Source organism: Erythrolamprus reginae, chromosome 9, assembly GCF_031021105.1.
Source record: "Erythrolamprus reginae isolate rEryReg1 chromosome 9, rEryReg1.hap1, whole genome shotgun sequence".
NCBI classification, from domain to species: Eukaryota; Metazoa; Chordata; class Lepidosauria; order Squamata; family Dipsadidae; genus Erythrolamprus; species Erythrolamprus reginae.
The window spans coordinates 39,420,707-39,443,406 of record NC_091958.1 but is presented as its reverse complement, the minus strand read 5'-3'; the positions used below and the strand labels follow the sequence as shown (position 1 = coordinate 39,443,406).

The 22,700-nt window shown below is 43.9% G+C and overlaps 1 protein-coding gene across 1 annotated transcript in view; it reads left to right on the top strand.

The window, feature by feature from the left end:
* Nucleotides 1–50: 50 nt before the first annotated feature.
* Nucleotides 51–22,700, top strand: part of RAB26 (RAB26, member RAS oncogene family) — a 239,807-nt gene continuing 217,157 nt past the window's right edge. The window contains exon 1 of the mRNA XM_070760894.1: nt 51–132. Coding sequence (XP_070616995.1) covers nt 55–132 — 78 coding nt within the window. The 5' untranslated portion in view covers nt 51–54. The remainder of the gene's footprint in view (nt 133–22,700) is intronic.

Genomic DNA, 22,700 nt, shown 5'->3' with positions numbered 1-22,700 from the left:
TATATTGCTGAACAAGTCCAAGCAGTGGCCCTTATTCCAGTTCCTCAGCTGTTCATGGATAACATTGAGAAGCAGTTCACTGTTCCTGTGGCAGGCTCAATACCTTCAACTTTTGACAAGAAGCATTTCAAGGTAGCTCCTGAGCTAGCAAACTTGCTCAAAGCTCCTAACTGTAGATCCTTCTTTGGCTGCACTCCATTCCAAAAATTCTATACCTGGGGAAATGGAGGAGTTGTTGAATATGGAGGGTAGATATTTAGAACAACTATTGCTTAAGACACACCATAGTTCAGCTTGGGATGTGCGAGCCTCTTCCTCAGCTTTGTTCTTTGCCAGAGCATCATTAATTCTCTGTGGCGGCCCCGGCCCTCTGGAACCAACTCCCCCCGGAGATTAGAACTGCCCCTACTCTCCTTGCCTTTCGTAAACTTCTTAAGACCCACCTGTGTCGTCAGGCATGGGGGAACTGAGACATCTCCCCCGGGCATATACAATTTATGAATGGTATGTGTGTATGTATGCGTGTTTAGAAAATGGGTTTTTTTAAATGTTTTAGTAGAAATTTAGATTTGGTATATACTGTTGTTTCCACTTTGTTGTGAGCCGCCCCGAGTCTACGGAGAGGGGCAGCATACAAATCTAAATAAACATAAACAAACATAAACATAATTTGGCTTCACCAACTCCAGGAACAAATATCTACCTCAGAGGTTTGGCTCCACAGTTTCACAGTTTTCAGCCTATTAAAAGGCAGGCATTGTTTGGAGATATTTTGGACCCTATTTTAATAGAGACCAAAGAAGATCATGCCTTCCTTTACAAAAAAACCAAAAGTGAATTCCAGGTTTACTCTTTATAATAAATGGCCCTTTTGCTAGGCTGACCAGAGGTCTAATTTTCCCTAGGCCTCTGGTCAGTATTCCTCCAGATCTTTCTAATCTAATCTAATGACCCCAAGCCTGGCGGCATAAATAAGTTTTCAAATTCTTACAAAAGGCAAGGAAGGTTGGAGCGGTACCAATCTCCGGATGGAGCTGATTCCAGTGGGCCGGGGCCCTCACAGAAAAGGCTCTTCCCCTAGGCCCCATCTTTAAGAGAATTACTTAAAGTATTACTTTAAGTAATTACTTTAATTACTTTAATACTTTAATTACTTAATTAAAGCATCTGTTAACAATTGTAATGTATTAAAAACCTATTGTACTTCTCAAGACCTTTTAAAAATATTTTGAAACCTTTTAATGTATGGGTAGTCTTCAACTTATAGCTATAATTGAGCCTGACAATTACAGTCAGATATCTTAACAGTCAGAAAGCAGGTCACCATGACTGGCCTGGCTTTACTACTCCTTTTTGCAATGGTTGTTAAGTTGGCGTTCGTTTAGCAAAACTATTGTGGTTATAGGCTGCTTATTGCTGGAAAATGCAAGTAAATTTCAGGTTCAAGCAAAAGTTGTCATAAATTGTGGTCATGTGACTGTGGCTGTTGCAGATGTGGCCGGCTGCCAAAAGCCCAAAATTCTAGCAAGTGACTGTCAGGCGTTTCAAAAGGAAGCTTTTATTGAACTGGAGTGACAGCAAGACGAAAGAAAAGCAGGCTCCAAGGTCCCTCGAGTCACACTGTTAGGATAAAGGAATTAGAAACCTCTCCCAACAATCCAATGTGGATTCAGCTAAGCTGCAGGTGTAAAGAAGTTATTGTACCGGCTGCTCTGAGAATAGGATCATCCTCTGCCAGCTTTTGAAAGATACAGCGATAAAGTAAATACAATGGTACCTCTACCTACAAATGCCTCTACTTACGCACTTTTCAAGATAAGAACCGGGTGTTCAAATTTTGTTGCCTCTTCTCAAGAACCATTTTCCACTTACAAACCCGAGCCTCTGAAACTGTAACCGGAAAAGGTGGGGAGAAGTCTCCGTGGGGCCTTTCTAGGAATCTCCTGGGAGGAAACAGGGCCGGAAAAGGTGGGGAGAAGTTTCCGTGGGGTTATCTAGGAATCTCCTAGGAGGAAACAGGGCCTCCATCCTCCCTGTGTTTTCCCGAATCGCACACATTATTTGCTTTTACATTGATTCCTATGGGAAAAATTGCTTCTTCTTACAAACTTTTCTACTTAAGAACCTGGTCAAGGAACGAATTAAGTTCGTAAGTAGAGGTACCACTGTAATATAACTAAGGGTTCCCCTTTCCCCTCAAGAATGGCAGATTCATAGAACACAGACTGGTAGAGAAGTGAGGAACAGCTATTCCAGGACAGGTAGTATCCAGATCACATCTGTAAGTCAAAGGTCTCATTTCCTTTGCAGCACACATCTCACATTAAGTAAGCTCTGGCAATCTCACACTACTTACCAGAGCTTACAAAACTTTTGCCAGACCCATCCTCGAATACAGCTCATCTGTTTGGAACCCATATTGCATCTCAGACATTAACACCCTTGAAAATGTCCAAAGATACTTCACCAGAAGAGCCCTTCACTCCTCCACTCAAAACAGAATACTCTACGAGACTAGACTTTCAATCCTGGGCCTAGAAAGTTTAGAACTAAGACGCCTTAAACAAGATCTAAGTATTGCCCACAAGATCATATGCTGCAACGTCCTGCCTGTCGGTGACTACTTCAGCTTCAACCACAACAACACAAGAACACACAACAGATTTAAACTTAATATTGACCGCTCCAAACTTGACTGTAAAAAATATGACTTCATTAACCGAGTTGTCGAAGCGTGGAACTCATTACCGGACTCCGTAGTGTCATCCCCAAACCCCCAACACTTTACCCTAAGATTATCTACGGTTGACCTATCCAGATTCCTAAGAGGTCAGTAAGGGGCGAGTACAAGTGCACTAGAGTGCCTTCCGTCCCTTGTCCTATTACTCTCCTATATCTCCTATTCCTTTTTTCTATTCCTATATCTCTTCTATTCTTTCATTGATATGTTCTATTACTATACCTTCTTTTCTATTCTTTCTTAGATATATTTTACTATGAGTATCTCCTCTATAACCTTCATCATGTATTTTACTATGTGTATATAGATATATACCCACGAAGACCCTCATTGTGTATTGGACAAAATAAATAAATAAATAAAATAAACATTAAGGCTGGTCCAGACAACAGGCACAACTAGATCAGATAGAGCCATCAGCAGTCTTTTCACAAACCCTGGTTTAGCTGCTTTGCAGCTTGGTGCATTATGTAAATAGGCTAAACTTCAATTGTAATATTTCACTGAGATTTAACTGAGATGTTTGAACTCAGTTCAAACATACTGTTGAACCAATAAAGTGGGTTAACGAAGGAAACAAGCTAACATGTTTTGTGAAGTTATCCAAAGTCTCGGCACATAATGGTTAACCAGGTAGAGCCAATTAGCTGCATTCTCAGTCATCTCTAAAGCCATTTTCTCCTTCTCTGGCTAGACTCTAAAATTAGAAATGGAGTGGATCACTCAGCTGGACAAAATGAGAGTTGGTCTTCATTAAGAGGTTGACTTGTTTTTACTGTCAGTAACAAAAGAGGGCATTTGGCTTTCATGAGATCAAAGGGAAAAGGATAGTCAGGTCTAGGCAACCAAGAGATTCTCTCTCTCAAATCATCTCCTCTTCAATCGTCTGCCCACGTTTTCAGCTCCAAGATCCTGCTCTAGCCCAGTTAAATGGATTTTCGTGAACTTTTTTCTTCTAGGAATGCAGAATGACTCCCTTCCTGGTTGCCTTTTCCCAAATAAATTCATTTTTAGGGCCATGCAGTGCTTTGAATCCAAAGCACAAAGGTGTTTCGCAGCCTGTCGGGACGGGATGTGGCCTCTATCTACCCAAATGGATTTCTTCCCAGTCGAGCTACCATGGCCTGGAGGAAATGCAGCTGTTTTCAGAAATTGCAGGCTGCTCCGCAATCTCTCACCTTCCAAGCCAGGCTTTGCCATCAACCGTGAAACACTGTACATTTCTACGATTTATGTCTTCTGTTTTGGCCACCTTTCTGGGTCTGTCCATAAAAGGAAATCTCTCATTAAATCTTTATCACTTGCAAAACTGCGTTGCTACCCTTTAAATTCTTAAGATTGTCTTAAGATTTATTTAGATTGGGGAAGAGTGCCAGGTTTGCATTGTGATGAAGTTATTGGGCTGGCACTGAAGAGACCCGTGTTCTAGTCCCCTGATCCAGGCTGAGAAGTTCCCTTCCTAGCAAGCACTTATCAATGAAGAGAAGGACCAGGGGAGACAGGAGAGCAATCTCCCAATATTTGAGGGGCTGCCACAGAGAGGAGGGGGTCAAGCTGTTTTCCAAAGCACCTGAAGACCAGACAAGGAATAATGGATGGAGACTGACCAACGAGAGATTCAATGAGGAGAAATTTTCTGATAGTGAGAACCATCAACCAATGAAACAGAAGTTGCCTTCGGAAGTTGTGGGAGCTTGATCACTGGAGACTTTTAAGACGAGACTGTCAGAAATGGAATAGGGCAGTGATGGCAAACCTTTTTTTCCTCCGGTGCCAAAAGAGTGTGCGCGTGCGCTATCACACATGTATGAGTGCCCATAGCATAATTCCAATGGCTGGGGAGGGCAAAAACATCTTCCCCCACCTCCCGGAGACCCTCTGGAGGCCAGAAACGGCCTGTTTCCCAATTTCTGGTGGGTCCAGTAGGCTTGGGTTTCACTCTCTACAGGCTCCAAAGGCTTCTTGGTATAAAACACCCTCCCCCATCCACCTAGAGGCTCTCTGGAAGCCAAAAACGCTCTCCCAGAGCCTCTGTGTGAGCCAAAAAGCAGCTGGCCGGCACACACAGGCATGTTGGAGCTAAGCTAGGGCAACAACTCGCGTGCCAGCAGATAGGGCTCTGCATGCCCCATGTAGCACCGGTGGCATAGGTTTGCCATCACTGGATGGAAGAGACCCCAAAACCTGCATTTCCGAAGCGTTCAGAAGTGCACCAAAAAGCCCTTGGCTGTCTTTTCGCCAGGATTCAGCTGTGGCTTTTGACCGCTGTTTGCTGTGGTGGCAGCAGCTCCGCCTTCGACCACCGTCGGCTTTACATTGCTTCTGATCTTTCCCCCAACTAACCTCAGATTGTGCCCATACTGGTATGTCTGCCCAAATCCCAGTGACTCTGGGTGGTTTACAACATTAAAAACTACAACATAAAGCTATGCATCACCAATGCTAGCAAGAACTCACTCAGGTCCACAGCTTGATTGGTTCCATCTCTATTCAAGGTCTCCAGATGAGCTGACAAAATCATGTCTTAAGGGCCTTTTGGAAAAGCAACAAGGGGAGGGGGAATTGTATTCCTGGGGCGATGATGTTCCACAAAGAAGGGGCCACCACTGAGAAGGCCCTTCTTCAGGGATGCATAGAAATATAGAAGACAGATGGCAGAAAAAGACCTCATGGTTCATCTAATCTGCCCTTATACTATTTCCTGTATTTATTCTTAGGATGAATATATGTTGATCCCAGGCCCGTTTAAATTAAGTTACTGTGGATTTACCAACCACGTCTGCTGGAAGTTTGTTCCAAGCATCTACTACTCTTTCAGTCAAATAATATTTTCTCACGTTGCTTCTGATCTTTCCCCCAACTCACCTCAGATTGTGCCCGCTTGTTCTTGGGTTCATTTTCCTAGCATTCCCTCATGAACCTTATTTAACCCTTTAACATATTTAAATGTTTCGATCATGTCCCCACTTTCTCTCCTGTCCTCCAGACTATACAGATTTACCGCTAACATGGACCTATTTATTAAAAAACAAAAGTTAGATGAAGCTGACGTTACTGAGCAATCGCCTGATGTTTTTTTAGACTGAAAACAAATTGTGGGCTCGCCTTGAAGGAACATAAACAGTACCGGTACATGGTACAGGTTCAGCCAGAAATCTGACAACGCCAAAGTGTTCCACTGAAGAAAAAAGGTTGAAAAACACTATTGTAGTGGTTGAAATTTCCTTTAATATTTTATTTTGTTTCTCTAATATGTTAATCACCATTCAGGTCTCTATTGTTTAAATACAATTCTTACAGAATAAATTATAATATTAGGCAGTGCTTGTATTTCTATATAAGGATTAATAAGTAAATAAATAAATTAATATATACTTGATATTTCAATAAATAATGTGGATTCCTAAACAGCTACTATTGTAAACTCTTATAAATATTATAGTTCTATAACCTTTAAGTGTATTTCTAAATCAAATCAAGTCTTATGTCAAATTAAATGAAAGTTAATCAAATCCTATCTTTTTTAAAAAAATACTTTTTAAAAACTAAACAATATAAATTCAAGTACAAAAATACAAAGGCAAACACAAATACACACAAATTTGAAAGAGGAAAAAAAGGGGTTAGAGAGATACTTTACTCTCTCTTTCTTTCCTTATTATATTTTATACTTAATTCTATGTAATAAACAGTTCGCGGTTACCCGTATTGGTATTTTCCATGCTCATTTCATGTAAGTTTATGTCTCTTAAAAATAAATATATATATACTCTAGTTCAAATATATGTAAGAAATAAAGGGTGAAAACAAATTTTAACTCTCATGCCTCGAAGGGTCCAGTGAGAACCTGAGAACGTCCTTGGAGATCGTGGAAAATGGCATTGTTCCTCCTTGGGGTCTAAGAACCTGAGAAGGTCCTTGGAGATCGTGGAAAATGACATTGTTCATCCTTGGGGTCTAAGAACCTGAGAACGTCCTTGGAGATCGTGGAAAATGACACTGTTCATCCTTGGGGTCTAAGAACCTGAGAACGTCCTTGGAGATCGTGGAAAATGGCATTGTTCATCCTTGGGGTCTAAGAACCTGAGAAGGTCCTTGGAGATCGTGGAAATTACATTGTTCATCCTTGGGGTCTAAGAACCTCAGAACGTCCTTGGAGATCATGGAAAATGACATTGTTCATCCTTGGGGTCTAAGAACCTGAGAACGTCCTTGGGGATCGTGGAAAATGACATTGTTCATCCTTGGGGTCTAAGAACCTGAGAACGTCCTTGGGGATCGTGGAAAATGACATTGTTCATCCTTGGGGTCTAAGAACCTCAGAACGTCCTTGGAGATCATGGAAAATGACATTGTTCATCCTTGGGGTCTAAGAACCTGAGAACGTCCTTGGAGATCATGGAAAATGACATTGTTCATCCTTGGGGTCTAAGAACCTGAGAACGTCCTTGGGGATCGTGGAAAATGACATTGTTCATCCTTGGGGTCTAAGAACCTGAGAACGTCCTTGGAGATCGTGGAAAATGACATTGTTCATCCTTGGGGTCTAAGAACCTGAGAAGGTCCTTGGAGATCGTGGAAGATGACATTGTTCATCCTTGGGGTCTAAGAACCTGAGAACATCTTGGAGATCGTGGAAAATGACATTGTTCATCCTTGGGGTCTAAGAACCTGAGAACGTCCTTGGAGATCGTGGAAAATGACATTGTTCATCCTTGGGGTCTAAGAACCTGAGAACGTCCTTGGAGATCGTGGAAAATGACATTGTTCATCCTTGGGGTCATTGTTCATCCTTGGCCTCTGCATTCAAGATGTTGCAAGTGTCGCCAGAACCACCAGCTGAGGATGAGGAGGCAGCCATCACTGTGGAACCTCCATTCCGGAGCCCATCCATTCCCAGATCACCATAGTTGAGGAACGAGGGGTTGTTGACATTTGTCCCTGGGTAAAAAAAAGCACAGTTTGAATATTTGAATAATAATGGAGCAAGAAACAAAACAATGAATAAAACTGAGCAACCAAATTAACATGAAAGGCACCTACTTTCCTTTCCTGTTAGCTTCCACACTCCAAGCACCCCTACCCAAAACAAAAAATGCAAATCCACACAACGAATGCAGAATTAAAGAACAGCAACAATAAAAACAGAATATATAGTATTTCAAATTGAAAAATAAAGGAAAATTGATGACCAAATTAGTTCAAACACTTACCATCATACTGTTGTGGATTGCGAGACGAGGTGTAACATCCCTCGTTCATCAATGAAGGTGATGTGGGTATGGATGGGTTCCGGTATGTAGCCTTCCACAGTGATGATATCGGCCACTCTGGGTGGTTCTGGTGACACTCTCTTGCAACTTCGTCTGTGGATTGAAGAAGATAAAAAGAACAAAATATCAGTGAGTGGATTGTTTCAGAAGAAGGATAGCAAAGCTCATTCTTAATAGATTGGGGGTTGGGCTAGAAGACCTTCAAGGTCCCTTCCAGCCCCGAGGGAGTCTATCCTTCCTCCTATTAGCCCAACCAGGATTTGGGGGGGAGCTTTCCAGGCCTCCCTCGGTTGTGGTGACGCCCCTCCCCTGATCAGGAGCCACTTACATGCAATCGCGCAAAACAAAGCAGAGGACCATAAATAGGTAGAGCCCAACGATGAACACCGCTATTTTCCACGGTTCCCCAAAGACGTTCTCGGGCTGGGCAGTGGTTGTCGCAACCTGTTCAGTTGGGTCCATAACTGAAAGAGAAAAGGAGGGGGAGAAGAGTAAATTTCTGGTTTTCACAGTTGGTGCTTCCCAACCAAGATTAAATACCTCAAGGTTGAACTTCCAAGGAAGAAAAAAAAAACCAAGACCAAAGTCCTGCTTACCTAAAGTGACCAGATTTTAATATTGGTAAAGAGGGACACCATCTATCTCTCTTCCTCCCTGCCTTTCTCTTTTTCTCTCTCTCTCTCTCTCCATCCCTCTTTCTTTCTTTCTTTCTTTCTTTCTTTCTTTCTTTCTTCCTTTCTCTCTCTTTTACTCTCTTTCTCTCTTCCTCCCTAGCTGTATCTTTCTTTCTCTCTCCCTCCTTCCCTTCCCCTCTCTCTCTTTCTCTCTTCCGCCCTCCCTTTCTATTTGTCTCTCTCTCCCTTTCTTTCTTTCTTTCTTTTTTCTTTCTTTCTTTCTTTTTTCTTTCACTTTCTCTCTTCCTTCCTATTTTCTCTCTCTCTTTCTCTCTCTTTCTCTCTCTTCCTCCCTCCCTTCCTCTCTATTTCTCTCTTTTTCTCCCTCCCTCCCCTCCCTCCCCCTCCCCTCACTCTTTCTTTTTCTCTTTCCTTCTCTACCTCTCTCTTTTTTTTCTCCCTTTCTCCCTTTCTATTTCTCTTTCTTTCTCTCTCTCTCTCTCTCTCCCTCTTTCCCTCCCTGTCGCTCTTTCTTCCTCACCCTTCCTTCCTCTTCTTCCTTCATTAGGGCCTCCCCCCCCAAAACCCAGCCCCCTCCCCAGGGCTCAGTAGGCGCTCTGGTCCAGGAGCATCTTCACCTGGCCCACCTGGAAGAGAGATGCAAAGGCAGCCTAGTCTGGCCTCCCCCTCCCCACTTTTCCCCCTTTTGGGCCAGGCCCTTCAGCAGGAGGCTCCTTCCTCCCGGGCTCCCCCGGCTGCCCCCCCACCTGTTCCTTTGGCCCAACGGGGGCTCTGAGAGCAGGGGGCAAATGGGGGGTGGCAGGGGAAGATCCCGCCTCAGGATGCCCCTGAGTGCACTCAGGTGGGGTCCGCCAGCTCCAAGGCGAAGGAAAGCAATGCTGCGCTTGTCTCTCAGCAGATCCTGAGGTGCCTGGATGGACTGCGCGCAGCCTGGACAGAAGCGCCAGGATGTCGCCCACAGGCTGGCCGGAGCCTCCAGAAACGCCAAAGCAACCAAAGCTTTGCTAAGCGCCCGGAGACACCATCTCCCCTCAGCAAGTCCATCCCTCACCCCACCCCCGCAGCACCCCTTTACCTCAGTGGGCCTCCTCGCTCTTTCTTCCTCACGCACAGAGGCCTCTTCCTCTTTCTCCACGCAGAGACCTCTGGCCAAGCTGGGTTAGGGGCAGGGAGGGTAAGGCAGCAATGGAGAGCCCAGAATCCCCTTCCTCCAGCCTCTTCCAAGGGGGCTGGTTGGGAGAGAAAAAAAGCGAGACATTTTTCAAACAGAGCAGGATGCGGGACTAATGATTAAAAAGCGGGACTGTCCCACTGAAAGCAGGACGCCTGGTCACCTTATAGCTTACCACTCGATCTGCCTCTGGATATCGTTGTATCACTGTAGCTGTAGTCTGCCTCTTCTCCTTCCTTCACCACAGTCTCCTTCTTTAGCTCTGTGTCTCTCACACAACGCTCAGAAACTGTAAAGTGAGTAACTGCAAAGAATTCCAACAGAATCCAGGTATCCCGGTAACCTAGAGATCAAAGAGGTCTGCCTCCACTCAACCTTCGACCTCTCCATCTCTTGGAATCCCCCCCCCCTTCAGCTCACAAGGAAAGGGTAGGAGTTGAGTGGTGCTCAGCTGAGGGGAATCCATGGGTCCTGCCTAAGCAGGGGGTTGGACTAGGAGACCTCCAAGGTCCCTTCCAAATCTGGTGTTCTGTTAAATTCTGCCCCCCTGAAACAGCCAGCAACCAGCCCTGGCAGCCAAAGCACAAATCCCACCCCTGCTCAGTGATGAAAGGCCAAGAATAAGCCACCTTTGGTGTTCTTGCCTGGGTCACGAAGCAGAGCCCCGAATGTGGACCCTTGGATGGCCAGGTTCTGTGGGGCTTTCCAAGAAGTGACCATCCAAACCTTGGTCCAATCCCAACTATGTACATGGAATAGGCCCTCAAATAATATCCAACCTCCATGGGAAAAACTGAATTCCTCCCAATCAAGCCTGGCAGGTTCACCTCCTATTTGCAAAGGGAACCTCAGGCACAAGACCCGAGGTGCAGCCTAAAAGAAAGGCCCTTCCACTCCATCCCTTTTCCTTTTTCAGGGATGGAAGAGACCCCCATTCAGCCCAGATCCCAAAGGGGCTTTTCAAAAGACAGCTGTGTACACTGAGAGCATCTGCACCAAAGACAAATTCCTTGTGTGTCTAATCACACTTGGCCAATAAAGAATTCTATTCTATTCTATTCTATTCTATTCAGTTCATAACTGCTCTGATACATTAATAGAAGACAAATAAATTAAAATTAACAACTGTGGCAGGAAAGGTCATAAAAAATGGGGCAAAATTCACTTAACAAATGTCACTTAGCGACAGAAAGATTGGGCTTCAATTGTGGTCATACATGGAGAATTACTTGTATTAATCTCCTACAGCTCTCTGAAATACTCCGATTTCCTTCATTAACAGGATGCAGCTTACTAGAGTTGGAAGAGACTTTGGAGGTCATCTAGTCCAACTCCATGCATATCATTTCAGACAAATGGTTATCCAATCTCTTTTTAAAAACTTCCAGTGTTGGAGGATTCACAACTTCTGGAGGCAAGCTGTTCCACGGATTAATTGTTCTAACTGTCAGGAAATTCCTCCTTAGTTCTAAGTTGCTTCTCTTTGATTAGTTTCCACCTATTTATTCTCATCTTACCCTCAGGTGCTTTGGAAAATAGTTTGACTCCTTCTTCTTTATGGCAACCCTTGAGATATTGGAACACGGCTATCATGTCTCCCCTTGTTCTCTTTTTCATTAAACTAGCCATGCCCAGTCCCTGCAACCGTTCTTCCTATGTTTTAGAGCCCCCAGTCCCCTAATCACCTTTGTTGCTCTTCTCTGCAAGTTTTCCAAAGTTTCAACATCTCTTTTATAATGTGGTGAACATAACTGGATGCTGTTATGTTATCATACTGTGAACGAAAACATCGTGAGAGATTTGCTCAGTGCTTTGCTACAGTGAAGGTACACTAACGTCTTTATTTCAACCTGTAAATTTCATTCCTTTTAGGTTTATTTTTTTTAAACTTAAAAGAAGGGACCCTGTGGGTCTTCTAGTCCAGTGTTTCCCAACCTTGGCAACTTGAAGATATTTGGACTTGAACTCCCAGAATTCCCCAGTCAGAGAATGCCATCCTGTACATATGGCAGTCCAATCTCTTCTTGAAGGTCTCCAGTGTTGGGGCGTTCACAAGCTGTGCAAGCAAGCCATTCCACTGGTTGATCGCTCTCACCGACAGAAAGTTCTTCCTTATTTCTAGGTTGGTCAGCTTCCATCCATTGCTCCTTGTCTGGCTCTCTGGTGCAACCTTTCTTTGTATGTTTTAGTTTCTAGTCCCTGTATCATACTGGTTGCCACCTCTGCCAGATGCTCCTTGTTTAGCCTTCTTCACCTGCTTCTGAATGTCGGTTTATTAATGGATTAATTGGATTTCTATGACGCCTGTATCCAAGGACTCGTTCTTAAGCATGTGAATTTTTGAGTAGCTTTTAAGATGGGCTCATCTACCCTGTTAAACCATTCTTTTTAGCAATAATTCATGAAGTCGGCACAAGCTCAGATTGTAAAAGGTCCTAAACAGAATTGGGCTGTTGATGTTCTCCAAGCTGGGTTATTTTCTAGGAATAATTTTGCTATCAAACGTTTGTGAATAATTTTGCTACCGTATCCTCTGTGCGTGAGAGACTGGAGTTTGCTGCTGGTTTCTATAGCTTGCCCTGCCAATCTTGATGGGCTTTGGCTTCTTCCCTGATGGCCGTTATTAAACCAAGTTTCCTTCTGGTTGTTTATCTCTGCTGTTCCTGGCTTCTCTGGGTGTGGCTCAAAGATGGGCTGCTAAGGTGGAACGGTGTGGTGTGCTCGCCCCCGTGGCTCTGAGTGCTAGCAGAGTCCTGCACAGTTATGCTACTGCCCGTGGGCAAGTAGTGAAATCTCGCGCGGACATTTCGGTGAGTTTTTTTGCTTCCATGCATGCCAAAACACGGGCGCACCTGCGGCTCCATGCATGATTTTGCTACCTCTGCAGGTGCAGAAGCAAAATTGCTCCGGCCCCGCAAGCACTTACGAGCCGTGGCGGCGAGCGCAATTATTGTTCCGGCTAGTAGCCCACCGCTGCACGTAAGGGATAGTTAACCTCAGGTTGTGTCATAAGAACATGAGAAGAGCCCCGCGAAATCAGGCCCAAGCCAATCAAGTCCAGCATTCTGTGGCCCACAGTGGCCCACCAATTGTCCATGGGGATCTTGAGCAGAAAGAGAAGGCAAAACCCTCCATTTCCCTTGACCCCTAACAAATGGGACCCAAGGGAACCCTGCCTGCCTCCACCAACATAGAGGTGACACTTGGACATCCGTTTCAATAACCACCTATGATACACTTGGCATCCATGAATCTGTCTAATCCTGCCTTGAAGCTATCCAGACTGACAGCTGTCACAACCTCTTCTGGAAGTGAATTTCATAAACCAACGACCCTCTGAGTGAAGAAATATTTCCCTTTATTTGTCCTCCCTTTCTTATGTCATGATAGGTTGTGTCATGATGTGTTGTGTAGCTAGGTACCTTTATGAAGTTGTATGGATACCTGTTGCGTTCCCCTGGCAACCAACACCCAGAGAGGCAGGAAGCAGCACCAGGTCAGAGAACAACAGTGCCCTAATCAAAGAACCAAGAAGTGTTCAAAATGTATCCCAACCAAGATTGGGAGGACAAGAGGTTCTATCTAAACCATCAGGGAACTTTTGCTCTTCCTTCACAGAGTATGTTCCCTGCCGGTAAACAACTCAGTGCAGAGAACATCAAGATCCCAAGTCTTTACAAGCTACAAATGCTGTATTCCTCACTGCTGAAATTCTCAAAAATAGTTCACCAATAGTGATAGTGGCTTAGCTTTGGACGCCCCTAATTTATTTGCACGCCCCAACACTAAAATAGCAAAATTTGCACAACTGCAAAAGGAATATGTGCTGCTTATGGGAGCAACATTTAATGCGTATCTATGCAGATACAAGGGTTGCCCAGAAAGTAATGCACCACATTTTTTTCAACAATTATTTATTGAACACAATGAAACGTATACCCAAGAAAGAATGATGTTTTTTCTACACTACCTATTTTTCCATGTAATCTCCATTCTGTTCTATGGCCTTCCTCCAGCAAGACACAAGGGTGTGTATGCCCTGTCGGTACCACTCCTTGTTCTGGTCACGAAGCCATTTCTGCACTGTGCAAATCACCTCTTCGTCATCCTCAAAAATGTCTTCTGCGACTAACCGTACTTCTGTCGACTGCAGATTCTCCATCAACTGTACACAAACATTTGTGAGTGTTCCCAACAGTTTCTTTCTCTGCAGTGAGAAATCAATGACAACAAGCTGCTTGTAACGTACATCACTTACAGACACCATTTTGAAACACTGCTGCAGCTACGCTACCTGTCAGAAGAAATGGAAAATTTACACACGCACTAATAATGTATACCTAAAATTTCAGCCAAAGTAGTCTGTGGGCTATCACTGATGTGGCCATGGTGCAGGATGCGAATCTGGTCGCTTGCAGGAAGGCATCCACAGTGAAGCAAGCGGCTGCCAGCATCTTGGCTATATCCTGGTGAGATCTGGTATCAGCCGCTGGAATTTTTTCCTGCAAGTCTCATAACCAGGTTAAGTTAATTCTAGAAAATAATAATAATAATAATTATAATAATAATAATAATAATTATTATTATTATTATTTATTAGATTTGTATGCCGTCATTCTCCGAAGACTCGGAGCAGCTCACAACAATAATATACAGTGTAGAAATCCAATACTTAAAAACTATCTAAAAAAACCCCTTGCCATTAAAATAAACAGAACCCAATCATACCATACATAAACCTGTCGACTTAGGTGGGTTTTCAGCAATTTGAGAAAGGCGAGGAGGGTGGGGGCGGTTCTAATCTCCGGGGGGAGTTGATCCCAGAGGGCCAGGGCTGCCACAGAGAAGGCTCTTCCCCTGGGTCCCGCCAGACAGCATTGCTTAGTCGATAGGACCCGGAGAAGGCCAACTCTGTGGGACCTAACCTAACTTTATAAACAGTAAACGGAAAAAGAAGGAAGCCAAAGTGGCTGCTCTTACCGCCCAGGCTCCCGCCTGCTGATCCTTGACGAGGGTCTGCTCGAGTATCTTGTCCTCCAGCCGTAATCTCTCTACAGAATCGCCGGGAAGGTTGGTGGGCGATAGGAGAGCCGTAATTGGAGCGTCCACTGCTGGGGTATAGAGCGAAGGAGCTAATTTTGGAGCAACGTTAAAAAATTTTTTATCTTTGGCCGAAGGAAGAGCTTTGCCGAAGGGGATTGCCACTGCCCATGGACTGCCTGGACAAAGAGGGGCAGGCATGGGATCACCTGAGCCTCCGGGGTAGATAGGGAGAAAAGGGGATTAATCTCTGACCCCGGAGTGACAGAGGGGACTGCAGCAGCAATGTTGGCAGCATTGTGAGCTTTAATTAAGGCCTTTTTTCCTTAATTGAGTCATGCCATAATATTTATAGACTAGAATTGTTTGTTAGTTTTGTTGTTCTTTTGATATCACTGTTTTTAAACCTTTAAAGCTGGTTTTTTTCTTGTTATGATATGCTTTTGCTATAATTTTAAAATGAAAAATGATAGGAAAAAATGTTGTTTGATATTAAGAAATATAGTTATTTTAGGAAAGCATGAAAATATAAATATGGTAATCTGTCAGTTTGAATATTATTATATTGTAAACCTATAAAACAAAATAAGGAATGAAGGAAGGAGAGAGCAAATATCTCTCCAATTGTTATTTTATTTTAATTTTGTAGTTCTAAAATTCTTTTTATTTTTCTCCTGTTATGTATTTTCTCTCCTTTTCTTTCTTTTTTTGAATGTGTTTAAATGTTTTTGATTTTAGTTTTTGTATTGTGCATTTAAAAATAAAATATTTTTTAAAGAATAATAATAATAGTGAGTGAAATAGGGCCGGATGGAACAGCCCCACGGTTGGCAGGGGTCCCAAACTCCCGGGGCTATGGCTCCATCATCAGATAGTTCTATATCAGGGCCTCCTTCATCCTCCTCAGGAGGGCTCCTGAATTCTGCCGCATAGGTGGATTGAAACAGATTTTGCCAATTTTGTTTCTGAGGCTGACCTGCCATGAGTGCTGGCATAAAACATGGCCGTGCCTGGCAGCTATATATATACACCGGGCTGCCAGGCTGAGCCAACCAATCACCTTGCAGTATTTTCCCGCCCAAGGATTATGGGGCGGGTACAAGGCCTAACTGTCCTCTGGACACAACATTAGGCAGCAGCAACATGAGGTTGGGTTCCCCTCAAGAGTTGCATGCATTGTGTAACACTCTGGGTAACAGCTGCTGAAATAATGGCCTGTACATTGTTGGGATCCTGCAAGAATGAGTTAGAGGAGAAGGCCTGCACAGCCAAGGCAGGAGGAGCAGGAATTGGAGATAAGAGAGACAGAAGGCAGAGAAGAGGGGGGTGGAGGGGCAGGAGGCAAGACAGTTAGAGAGGAGCCCCAAATATCAGTATCTGCCAATACTAAATTATTAGATCCTATCAGGGCCGTATCTGCTTGGTCAGCAGGGTGCTGAGAGGTACCCCCACTCGAGGCTGCCTGAGATTTTGAGGCCTGGTCACAGATTTTAGTTAATAATAATTTATTAGATTTGTATGCTGCCCCTCTCCGAAGACTTGGGGCGGCTCACAACAACAATAACAATATAATACAAATCTAATATTAAAAAGAACAAGTTAAAACCCATTATTACTAAAACCAATCAATACCACACAATCACACCACACTCAAATGCTGCAAGTCAGAAGGGGGGGTTAGTCCCCCCCCACCATGGGTCTTCAACATCTTGCGGAAGGTGAGGAGGGTGGGGGCAGTTCTAATCTCTGGAGGGAGTTGATTTCAGATGGCCGGGGCCACCCCAGCGAAGGCTCTTCCCATGGGTCCCGCCAGACAACATTGTTTAGTCAACGGGACCCGGAGAAGGCCAACTCTGTGGGATCTAATCGGCCGCTGGGATTCGTGCGGCAGAAGACGGTCCCAAAGGTATTCTGGTCCAATGCCATGAAGGGTTAAGGCCTTGTGCAGTTGAGTTTCAGATTTTTTTAAGGCCTGGCAGGCTTTAGGCCTACCCTCTTTGGCCTTGAAGGCACACTTCCTGGAATGAGCCAATGAAGAGCCTAAGGCAGTGGGACCTGGTGATTGACAGTCTCCTTCAGGAGCAGAGGGAGATAAGGAGGGAACCTCGGGATCCTGAGATTTTGAATTAGAGGTAGCCATTCCAGGAAGCATTGGTACTGTTACTGTAGGCCAGTGATTTTCAACCTTTTTAAAGCCCCGGCACATTTTTTACATTTACAAAACCCTGGGGCACACCACCAACCAAAATGACACAAAACGACACTCTAACACAGTACATATTATACATACTGTATAGTTATTTTAAAAAAGTTAAATAAAAAAGGATAAGCCCCTCATATATACAGTCCCATGTAACCTCTCATATATACAGTCCCTCTAATAGATACTGGAGCTTTCACCAAGGTTGTGGGTTCAAATCAATTTGGCAAATACTCTATGTTATAGAGTTTGGACAAAATCAATTTTAGAAAATGTTGGTTAATTGTGTAATATCATAAGTCCTCAGAGCATTTCTACTGTCAGATTGAGAAGTTTGCTTTCTAGGTAAGGATTCTGATAAATACTAGAGTTCTCCCTGAGGTTGTGGGTTCAAATCCCATGGTCAGCAGGGTGCAGGGGCCTTGGTTCTGTCTGTTTTGATGGTGTATATAGAGATTTGAACTCTTTAAGAAGATGACCCTTCAGGAGGCCATATACCAGTGTTTTTCAACCAGTGTGCCGCGGCACACTAGTGTGCCGTGAGACATGGTCAGGTGTGCCGCGAAGCTCAGAGAGAGAAAGAAAGAGAGAGAGAAAGAAAGAGAAAGAAAGCAAGAGAGAGAGAGAAAGAAAGAAAGCAAGAGAGAGAAAGAAAGAAAGCAAGAGAGAGAGAAAGAAAGCAAGAGAGGGAAAGAGCAAGCGAGAGAGAAAGAGAGGGAGGGAAGGAGAGAGAGAGAAAGACATAGAGGGAGGTAGAGAGGGAGAGAGAAAGAGAGCAAAAAAGAGAGGAAGGAAGGAAGAGAAAGCAAGAGGGATGGAAAAAGAGAAAGAAAGGAAGGAAGGGAGAGAAAGAGGGAGAGAGAAATAGAGTGAAAGGGAGGGAGATAATTTTTTTGTCCAAGCTTTTTTTAGCCTCCCCCCCCCCCCCGGCCCCACTCAATGTGCCCCAGGGTTTTGTAAATGTAAAAAATGTGCCGTGGCTCAAAAAAGGTTGAAAATCACTGCCATATACAATATAGATATCATTGTGATGCCTTGTGATTCACTGTATATCACCCTGGGTGGGGGCTTCTTATAAAAAGAAAAAGGTCAAATATCTATATACACCCTCAGGATAGACATAACCAGCTGAGGCTGAGGCTTCATCTAGTGCAGTGTTTCCCAACCTTGGACTTCATCTCCCATAATTTCCCCTCCAGCAAATTCTGGCTGGGGAATTCTGGGAGTTGAAGTCCAGATATCTTCAAGTTGCCAAGGTTGAGAAACACTGATCTAGTGATGGCAACATTTACCTCCAGTCCTGACCAGGATTAGAAATCAGGACCATGGGGAGGAGTAGCAGCTTCAACTACTCGCCACAGCCACACAATGACAAGTGCGCGGCAGCCTAAGCGGGGACCTTCTTGGGTGAGGATGAGAGGCAGCCTATTATTGGTTCATCGCTAGTGGTCAGGATGAATCCTAGAAGGTGATTGGTCAGTGAGCGTTCCCTGTGCCTCCACTCTTCCTGTCACTGATAGCTGGAGGGATTGTGAGGGGAATGTTTATGTTTGGATGGAGGCGGCTGGCAGCAGGCCGGATAAATGGCCTCCATGGGCCGTATCTGGCACGAGGGCTGTAGTTTGGGGACCCATGTTTAATTTCCCCACGGCACACCTGACCATGTCTCACGGCACACTAGTGTCCTGCGGCACACTGGTTGAAAAAAACTGTTGTAGGCTGAGGAAAAAAATGTGGTGCATTGCTTTCTGGGCGACTTCCTCTATTGGGATGCTTCAGCTTAACTGCTTCCCCTTCAAGTCTGCCCAGATTCAATTCAATTCAATTTATTAGATTTGTATGCCGCTCCTCTCCGAAGACTCAACATGTGATGTCGCTCAACACCGCAGGTGGGTCTTTTGCATCCCAAATAGAGTGTGTGCATAAGGTTAATGTGTTGTCAGTGGGGCCTCCTTGCTCCAGAGGCTTGATTTGCATGCTTTGCCCGTTGTTGAGAAGGGCACGAGCTCTGCATGTCAAGGATGCTCGGGAATTGGCATGGATGATCCTGGGAGGGGGGGGACATACAGACAGGGGTGTCAAAAGTCAGAGCCTGCAACCCCACCTTAAGTTAAGTTTATTAATTTAAAAAACAACAACAACAAACTTTATTAAACAATTAAAATAAACAAAATTAACAAACACGTTTGACATTGGTTGAGGTTTTTAGGCTTACATTTCAGCAGTTTACCATTCTTTCTTCCTTATATATTTTAAATCAATTGAATATATTTACTATAGTTTGTTCTTATTTAGTTATGTAGTTGTCTTATCACATAGGCCTAGACTGAATTTATACACGGTAAAGGGAAAAAGAAAGAAAAGAGAGAGAAGAGAAAAAAAGAAAAAGGGAAAAAGGAAAGAAAAGAGAAAAAAAAGAAAGGTAAAGAAAGGAAAAAGAAGGAAAAAGAACAGGATAATATTGGTCAACTGTTTCCGTTAACTCACATATTTAAGCGAACTGTTCCTAAGTACCTTTATGCAATTAGTGAATTCCTGATTTGTAAATACATAGTTATTATCCAGTAAGATAAATTTATTTTAAATAATATATATATATATGTGTGTGTGTGTGTGTGTGTGTGTGTGTGTATATATACATATAAATATATGCGGAGTGATAGTTAAGTTTTATTGAATTTATAAGCCACCCAACTCCTGACAGACTCTGGGTGGCATACAAACATAAAAACGGTGTACTGTACAATAATTAAATCCCGATGCAAAAACAATCATAATTTCTGGGCCGGAGCAGAGTGTTGTAGCTCAACGGCCCCAGGCCTGCCGGCAAAGCCATGTTTTTAAGGCTTTCCTTGTCACTTTGTCACCATGGATCCAAAATCTTAGGGCAGTGATGGTGAACCTATGGAACAGGTGCCATAGGTGGCACATATGTTAAAGGGTTAAATAAGGTTCAGAGGGAAATGTTTTTAATAGGAAACACAAGAACAAGGGGGCACAATCTGAGGTGAGTTGGGGGAAAGATCAGAAGCAACGTGAGAAAATATTATTTTACTGAAAGAGTAGTAGATGCTTGGAACAAACTTCCAGCAGACCTGGTTAGTAAGTCTACAGTAACTGAATTTAAACATGCCTGGGATAAACATAGATCCATCCTAAGATAAAATACACGAAATAGTATAAGGGCAGACTTGATGGACCAGGAGGGTTTTTTTCTGCAGTCAATCTTCTATGTTTCTATGTCTATGTTTCTACATCTGTTGGCACGCGAGCCGTTGCCCTAGCTTAGCTCCAATGTGCATGTGTGTTTTGGCCAGCTGATTTTTGGCTCACACAGAGGCTCTGGGGGGGCGTTTTTGGCTTCCAGGAGCCTCCAAGGGGATGGGGGAGGGCGTTTCTCCCCCCCCCCAGCTCCAGGGAAGCCTTTGGGGCCTGGGGAGAGTGAAACACGAACCTACTGGGCCCAGGAGAAGTTGGGAAACAGGCCATTTCCCAACCTCCAGAGGGCCCCTCGGGGGCTGGGGGAAGCTGTTTTTGCCCTCCCCAGGCATTGAATTATGCCTGTTGGCCCTCACACGTGTAATAGCACTTGCGCACGCTCTTTTGGCACCTGAGGAAAAAAAGGTTCGCCATCACTGTCTTAGGGCTTCAGCCATCTTGGTTTTTCTGACACCCCTCAGATTGCAGATTCGTGTCATGTCTTCTAAGGCAGTTTTTCCCAACCTTGGCAACTTGAAGATATCTGGACTTCAACTCCCAGAATTCCCCAGCCAGCGAATGCCAGCGAAACACTGTTCTAAGGTGCCCATGTGTTAGAAATGCTTTTAAGGAGCCCTTTGCGGCACAGGTGAGCGTGGGAGCCTCGCTTAGGATCTGTCAAGCATCCTGCCAGATGGTTGCAGATGGTTTAGCTACTAATTCCTGTCAGGATAAAAAGCAGCACATGTTTAGCGACGTAGACTCAGAGCTTCAGTCTGGCACCGCCACTGTTTACTTAGCAATGCTTGATTGCATACACAAATAATGGCTTAGTTTATATGACAGGAAACACCTGGTGCACAGCTGCACAACTAAGCTTACTCAACAAACCATGGTTAAACGGACCAGCATGTTAAAGTAGCTATTGGTTGGGTTCCCACATCATTGTTAAAACTATGGGGTGGTCCATCAGAGGCCTCAGGTAAAAAGAATGGCAAAACCATTCACGGTTGGTTTGTGCGAACTCTGTCATAGCTCTGACTGGTTTTAAATAAGGCCGTTGGGCGAACACAGACAATTGCGGGTCATCCAGAAATCGTGGTTAAGGAAACCAGGACTCGTCGGAGAGGGCCAGCCGATGTGCAAGGCGTTAATTTTGCACACCTGCTTGTCTTACACGGTGGCAATGTAGCATTCAGGTCAGAACTTGAAGCAAACCTGGAGCAACGGTCGTATGAATGCAGCATTGACTCTCCGGGATGAGTGTCGGAGGAAGATTGATTGATTGATTGATTGATTAATTGATTGATTTTTTTTTAGTCAGTCAGTCAGTCAAGTACATATTGGTAGTATACAATGATATAACAATGTTTATATACATGATACTAATAAAAGAGAAACATTAGAACAGGGGACGGAAGGCACGCTGGTGGGCTTATGCACGCCTCTTACTCACCTCTTAGGAATTGGGAGGGGTTAACAGTGGATAGTCTAAGGGTAAAGTTTTAGGGGTTTGGTGATGATACTACAGAGTCAGGTAGAATAGAATATAATTCTTTATTGGCCAAGTATGATTGGACACCCAAGGAATTTGTCCTTGGCGCATATGCTCTCAGTGTACGTAAAGGAAATATACACTGCTCCAAAAAATAAAGGGAGCACTCAAAGAAGACATCCTAGATCTGAACGAATGAAATATTCTCACTGAATACTTTGTTCTGTACAAAGTTGAATGTGCACAACAGCAGGTGAAATTGATTATCAATCAGTGTTGCTTCCTAAGTGGACAGTTTGATTTCACAGAAGTTTGATTTACTTGGAGATATAGTGTTGTTTAATCGTTTCCTTTATTTTTTTGAGCAGTATACATTTGTCAAGAATCAAGAGATACAGTACTTAATTATTGTCATCGGGGGTCAAATAAGCAATAAAGAAACAATCAATATTAAAACCTTAAGGAAACATGCAACAATTTGCAGACATACAGTCATAAGTAGGAGGAGATGGGTGATAGGAATGATGAGAAAAAAACTAGTAAGGTAGTAGTAGTAGTGCAGATTTAGTAAATAGTTTGACAGAATTGAGATAATTATTTGTTTAGCAGAGTGATGGCGTTCAGGGAAAAACCTGTCCTTGTGTCTAGTTGCCTTGGTGTGTAGTGCTCTGTAGAGTTGCGTGCATTAACTACTTGTTTACTAAAGTCTGGGGCATGATACCATGGTCTTTGGAGACTGAAGGATGCCAATGCAATGCAAAACTAAAGCCGTCTTTCCTGCAGCCCAGTTTGGAGCGGTTTCCTTTGAGTGTGCTCGTGTGTTGTTGTGGTTGAAGCTGAAGTAGTCGTTGCAGCAGAGGATTTTATGACTTTTACGACTTTCGTGAGTGTGGAAGGAAACGCTCCGGGTCAGAGTTCGCCCCGGCAGGAGAGGCCGGCGTAGGCTGC